This window comes from Amphiprion ocellaris, chromosome 1 (genome assembly GCF_022539595.1).
Source record: "Amphiprion ocellaris isolate individual 3 ecotype Okinawa chromosome 1, ASM2253959v1, whole genome shotgun sequence".
Taxonomy (NCBI): domain Eukaryota; kingdom Metazoa; phylum Chordata; class Actinopteri; family Pomacentridae; genus Amphiprion; species Amphiprion ocellaris.
Genome location: NC_072766.1, coordinates 8,106,343 through 8,112,801, shown reverse-complemented (window position 1 = coordinate 8,112,801; position 6,459 = coordinate 8,106,343). Strand labels below are relative to the sequence as shown.

Below are 6,459 nucleotides of genomic sequence, written 5' to 3'. Positions count from 1 at the left end.
ACAAACATGACTTCCTTTATTTCCTTTATATTTGAACAAGAGTAGAGGGGGAAAATGCAGTGTTCTAAGGTGTAATAATAAGTGGTGGTCTGTTCATAAACACCCTACGGTCCCCACAGATGTATTTCTACAGCAGGGAAATATGCGCTGGAGTGGGTGTGTGAGGCAGAGGAGGGGTTAAAGACCGGGGAGGGTGTAGATTGCAGAGCGAGCAGTCGTGGGTTTGGCTGGACTGTGATAGGGACAGATGTCTAGAAAACTGTGAGGAGCACTCCTCGGTTACAACACAGTCCCGGACTGCAGCTCGGAGAGCAGGGGCGGAATCTGCAGCTGTCACTCCAAAAGGTTTACCTCCATTATCACATCCAGCCGGAGATTGGAGAAGAACTGATCCCTCTCTAGAAACACAGGTCAGTCCCACCATTGGTTTATTGTTGATTATTATATTTTATTGTGAAACTGGAGCATGCATGCAGTGTGGGATATGTGTTACAGGTAGAAAGAAAGAAAGAAAGAAAGAAAGAAAGAAGTGGGGGAAAGGTGCCTCTGATTCGCAGTTTCCCCATTGTTCTCTCTCCTTGCCTTTCTAATCTTGTGCAAACCTTACATTTAAATGCTGGCATTATAAAGAAAATATATAAATTTGTTTGATTTTTCCAGTTCGCACCGGTTACTGGGTGGTTTTTGAGGCAGCAGCGCTCCTTTCAAATTGGCGATCAAAACCCTAGAAGATTACGCACAGAAAGCGCACAACAAAGTTACAGTTGAGATTGAAGTAACACGTTGTCGTGGCGAATTTCGTTTGGTTTTACACGCTCTTCTCAATGCAGGGTTTTCAACTGCTTGTGAACAAAAAAGAAAACCAGGCAGCAGAGAGAAGCAGTGTGAAGTGGGTGGGTTGAAATGGGGGATGGAGACCCCTCTGCTGCCTGTATCACTCCAGTGTTCGTGGGCCTACAGTTGAATTCAGCTGCATAGTAGGCTGCAGTCTACACCACAGTACAGCTCAGCGTCAGTGTTGGCTGCCAACTTAGCCCAGCCCATTACTTTTGTCATTGAGGGGCTACTGGTGAGGAATCCCCATCCTTTGTTACCGGCCGGCACATGCTACCGCACATTTGTCTCCTTCATCTACCCACAATACTACCGTCAAAAATGGTGCCTAGTCTCCTATTTGTCTTCAATACTCCCTCAGAAATAGCTTGGACGTCGTTGTGAATTTTTAAAGTCGAGATTTGCTGGTAAAATATTGAATTCTCTCCTCAAGCTGGATTTTTTTTTCTTTTTTGGCTTTGTCTGATTGGAAGGCCGGAGCCACCCAGAGGGGTTTGGCAAAAAAAAAAAAAAAAAAAAAAAAAAAATGGCGAAAAAGAAATCAGCCATGAAAAAAAAATAGTTATTAGGTAGAAGCAGGTCACAAAGCAGAATTAAATAGATGTTATGGTGATGTAACGTCTCTTTTTTTGTCAAATGGGCAGCTTATTAGACTGTAAATGGCTGTAATGGATATGCTGCCTATCCGTGCCTGGTTTGTGGTGCATCCTGTCTTGATTGCTCCATTGCAGCACTATGGACAGTTCCCGGATGGTTCGTACCTGTGCCCTCATTATGCCCTGTTGGGTGAAAGTAATGCCTGTTATATATGTGTATATATATATATATATATATATATATATATATATATAAAAAAACTCAGGCTATCATGCATGGTATTGTAGGATAACCAACTCATGAGACTGTGGCATTTAAAACAAATGTAATCTCATCTATCATCTCTGTCAGATCTTGTTGTTAAAGGATTCTCTTTTGGACAGTTTCTATTTAAAATGGGCTGGTTTGCTCAGAGTTCACTGAAATGCAATTGCTAACTTAAAGCTGAACTTCCAGTTCTCTATTCTGTCATGGAAGCTACATTCTTTGGCAATCACTGCACTACACTTCCTCTACAACCGCAACAGAGGCCACTTTAACCCAAAGAACTGTATGTCTACCGTCTATGTCTGTTCCATTCACAGAATGTGTCAGCTTTTGATGTTGCAGTTTTGCACTGATTCGCAGGTCTTACAGTCGATCCCATTTTGTACTCTACAGGCTCTGAATGGTTTCCGTTTGTTGAGAAACTCATTACTCTGCATACTTTCTAGCCAGTCATACTGTCAGAGGAATAGTTGTGCATCTACATCATAGATGTGCAACTCAGGCTTGTGGGCACATTTGGCACTGGACCTCCCCAGACATTCCTGAAAGAGTAGAGAGTCTGTGGGGTTGTCGGATCCCAGTAAGGTTCCCATGCATTAACATTTGTTTTCTAGCCAAACTGTGTTTGGCAGAGAACTGTCTCCTAATTGAACTTCTGGGTCACTTCTAGACAAGAGACTTCTCTACTGAAGTGAAAACTGCTTTACATTTGAAGCAACTACATTGAAGCTCTGCTGCATTTTATACAAACATGAAATCCATTGTGACTCATTTGATTGTATTTTGTTGAAGTTTCCATCAGACTTGTGTAGAACGACACTTCATTAGACATACCAGATATTTTTAGATATAATATGCATTTCTATATCTTATTTGCTTTGCCATTGTACTATATATGAAAGAGAAGAAATATTAACATAGTATGAGAAAATACACACCCATTGTTGACATGATTAAACTTATCTATGTATTATGATCTAAATAAAAAGGCATGTGTAAATTAAGGGTATCACCTCTTTGCTTGAGTGGTATTGTTTACTTGATCTGCTGCCTCAGATCCAGATTATCTTGGCTTTGAAACCAGCCACATGAGTCCTTTAAGAAAGGAATGTGCATGTTTTCTTTGTATTGGCATGGGTTTTGTCCCACATTACAAAGACTTGCAGACCAGGCAAATTAGACACTTCAACATATATTGCATTTTTCCAAAACATTTTTTTCTTGATTATAGACAAAGTCTTAAATAAACAATTTTTTTGTTTGTTTCTAGGAGACATCATGGGAGGCAAATTAAGCAGAAAAAGGAAAGGATATGATGTCAGCGACCCCAAAGACAAGAAGGATGAGGCTGCAGCAACACCTGCTGGTGCAGAAGAGTCTGCTAAAGTGGAAGATGGAGCCCCACCCACAGCAGCCGAGGTGCCAGCTCAGGCAGACAGTGTGGTAGAGGAGACTGCTGTGTCAGCAGTGGCAGCAGAAACTGAAGCTGCAAAACCTCCAGAGGAACCCAAATCTGCACCTCCAGAAGAACCGGCTGCTGCAGTTACAGAGGAGGCTGCTCCTAAACAGGAATCAGCAGTTGAGGAAGCAGCACCAGCAGCTGAAGAACCAGTTGCAGCAGCAGTGGAAACACCTCCTGTTGTAGAAGAAAAAGCTGCAGCAGCGGAGGAAGCAGCGCCAGTAACAGAAGAAGCAGTTGTAGCAGCAGTGGAAGCAGCTCCTATTGCTCAGGAACCGGTTGCAGCAGTAGAAGCAGCTCCCGTTGTAGAAGAAAAAGCTGCAGCAGCAGAGGAAGCAGCGCCAGTAACAGAAGAAGCAGTTGTAGCAGCAGTGGAAGCAGCTCCTATTGCTCAGGAACCGGCTGCAGCAGTAGAAGCAGCTCCCGCTGTAGAAGAAAAAGCTGCAGCAGCAGAGGAAGCAGCTCCTGTAGCAGAGGAACCAGCTACAGCAGCAGAGGAACCAGCTCCAGAAATAGAAGAGCCAGTTGTTGCAGCAGAGGAATCTGCTCCAGCAGTAGAAGCAGTACAGGAACAAGTTCCAGTAGAGCTCCCAGTGACCACAGCAGAAACAGAGGAAATCTCTGCTCCAGCACCAGAAGAACCTGTTCCAGTTGAAGTTGAACCCGAGTCTGCATCTGCAACTGAGGAACCTCATGTAGAAGAACCTGCTGTAGCCGTAGAATCTGTGCCAGAACCAGAAATTGTTGTAGCCAGCACAGAGGCAGCACCTGTGGACCAGGAGCCAGAGCCAGAACCAGAACCAGAACCAGAACCAGAGCCTGTACCAGAGACTGTTACTGTGCCTGAAGTCACTGTGGAGGAGGCAGTGGTACCTGCTGTTGCCTCTGAACCTGAACCAGTGGCTGAGCCAGCAACAGTGCCAGTGCTGGAGTCTGCCCCGGAACCAGAACCGACCATAAAGGTAGAGCCAGAACCTGAACCAGAGCAAGCCCCAGAGGCAGAGGTCCAACATTCACTAGAGCCAGAAGCTGAGCAAGATGCTGAGGCAGTGAAACCTCCAGCAGAGGAACAAGTAGAAGAAAGTGAACCAGAAGTAACAGAAGTCACATCTGATGTTACTGAACTTGGGACTGTGGAAGCAGAAGCATGTGAGATCTTGGAAGCTGCAGCAGAGGACGTCTCCACTGAAGCCTCCAACACTGAGGCAGCAGCTGAGCCGGAAGCAGCAGAACCTGTCCCTGATATTGTCGTCTCAGATTCTGTCTCTGCCAGTGAAATTACTGCGGAACCAGAAAAGGCAGCCGAAGAGGTGCCTTGCCCAGAGCCTGAGGTAGAAACCAAGATGGAAAATGGAGAATTAGAGAGCCCTTCTCTTACACCGGATGCAGCAGAAGTCGATGCACCACCTGCTGTGAATGGAGAGTGCAGAGATGCTGCTGCTGCCGTGGCCACACAGGCAGAGGAATGTGTTAATGGGAATGAAAAGCTCGAGGAGACGCCTATCAAGGAGCAGAGTGACTTTGAACTGAAAAAGGACGTGAACCTGAGCGGGGACGTCCAGGAAGTTCCCGATGCAGTCTCAGACATGGTGGAGGGTCTCAGCACTGAAGTCACTCAGGCAGTCTGAACAGAAGCCAGCTTTCAAATCAGTGTGAATTCAGTTTAATCCCCCCGATGGTGCAAGAAAGCGATCAAGGTATCACAAACACAGCTAGGCTTTCTGAAATGCTGTAACCACTGTAACGTCTGTAGTGGTAACTCAGGCAAAAGGATGTTTTCTCTTGAGTAACCAAAAAATGAAACGCAACCACTTGAGGATAGAATGAGACGGACAGACAGAAATTGATAGTAAGTGTGATGAAAGTGCAGAGAAGAGATTTGGGTTTGGAAATTTGAGTGCAGACAGACAGTGAAGCTAGACAGCATGGCAAGAACCTATGGACAGTAAATATGATATTAAGGAATGAAACAAATAAATCTGTCTGCGTGTGAGGTCGAATAACATGACAAAGTGGTTTATTGGAAAAGCATTCATTATTAGTATATTATTTGATTTAGAATTTCATATATCCTTTCTATTACTATATGCAGAGACATGACACGTGTTTTGGCCTTTTATAATAATGGTACCTGTGAGGACTTTTAATTTTAAACTGATTGTTCAGAATAGAGAATAAAAAGAGATTGTTATAGTCTACAGTGATATTATTTTCTTTTCATGCATTCTCTCGGCATCAAGTGGGTCACAATTGTGTGTAGCACTTGGATTTACAATACTTTAAGCTATGGATCAGGTTTTTTAATTAATTAACCAGCCAGTTTTAAGCCCTCAATGTATAGTTAACGCTATTGCTAGAAGGTAAAGAACCATAACTACCTTTTAGGTTTTAAAAATCATTTTTATCTTTATTGTCTAATACAAGCATGATCTAATACTTTACTAAATTTATACGATGATTATTCCAAATGAAACACTCGTACACCAGCTTTTTGTGGACTTAGGTTCCTGTTTTTCTATGGATTTAAACCTAAGATGTGAAATATTCTAGATGTCTGGTGCATCACCAACCTGTCGTCTGCGATCTTTGGAAATTTTGGATCTGCAATAAAGTTTAGAATTCAGATTCATAGTATAAATTTATAAGAACCAAGTCATCAGGAGTTGGTCAACTCAATTTCAAAGCATAAAATCCACCAGTGACAAGGAATTTTCTTGCCATGTTTGCAAGAGAAGCAGAGCAGTACTGTTTGCAGAGCAACAAAACTCTGTTAATGTCAAACCACTTGTTGACATCCGCTGCCACTAAAGCTCATATCAGTTTGGTTAGGTTGGGGTTTAGTGATTGATGTCTGCAGAGAGCAACGACCTGCAGGTCACATAGTTGGTGGACTGCTCTTGGCTATTTCATACAGCCTGAGCGACGCAATTGGGCAGACGAAAGGATTTTACCGTATCCAGATAAATCAGGTTATGTTTTAAGATAATCCTCACCTCTGCACCCTTCACATCACCATGCCTATCACTGAGGCTCGATGTCACAGCAGCACACCCTGCTAACATTTCACAGATCCATACCAGCAAGGGGAACTGAGGGAAGGGGGAGGGGCAGGAATGCTTGCAGGAGGCAGAAAAAGGGAAGAGGGGGCAGGGGAAGAGTGTCGTGGGATGAAAGCAAGTGCTATGATGCTTCACAGAGGAAAAGAAAGCAAGACAAGCCTCTTCTAGACATTTTCAGGCTATTTCACAGATTCAAATGAACAAGCATTGGGGATCGCTGAATTGTATCTGGGATTAGGTAAA

The 6,459-nt window shown here is 43.7% G+C and overlaps 1 protein-coding gene across 1 annotated transcript; it reads left to right on the top strand.

The window, feature by feature from the left end:
• The first annotated feature begins 217 nt into the window (after positions 1 to 217).
• si:dkey-56m19.5 (fibrous sheath CABYR-binding protein) lies at positions 218 to 5,355 on the top strand. The gene is made up of 2 exons (XM_023265019.3): positions 218 to 410; positions 2,969 to 5,355. The coding sequence occupies exon 2, from the start codon at positions 2,977 to 2,979 to the stop codon at positions 4,783 to 4,785; it is 1,809 nt and encodes a 602-aa protein (XP_023120787.2). The 5' UTR covers positions 218 to 410; positions 2,969 to 2,976; the 3' UTR covers positions 4,786 to 5,355.
• The last annotated feature ends 1,104 nt before the right edge of the window (positions 5,356 to 6,459 follow it).

What these genes read in the sequence shown, in the direction of transcription:
- si:dkey-56m19.5 (XM_023265019.3), top strand. Translation starts at nt 2,977, where the DNA reads ATGGGAGGCAAATTAAGCAGAAAAAGGAAAGGATATGATGTCAGCGAC.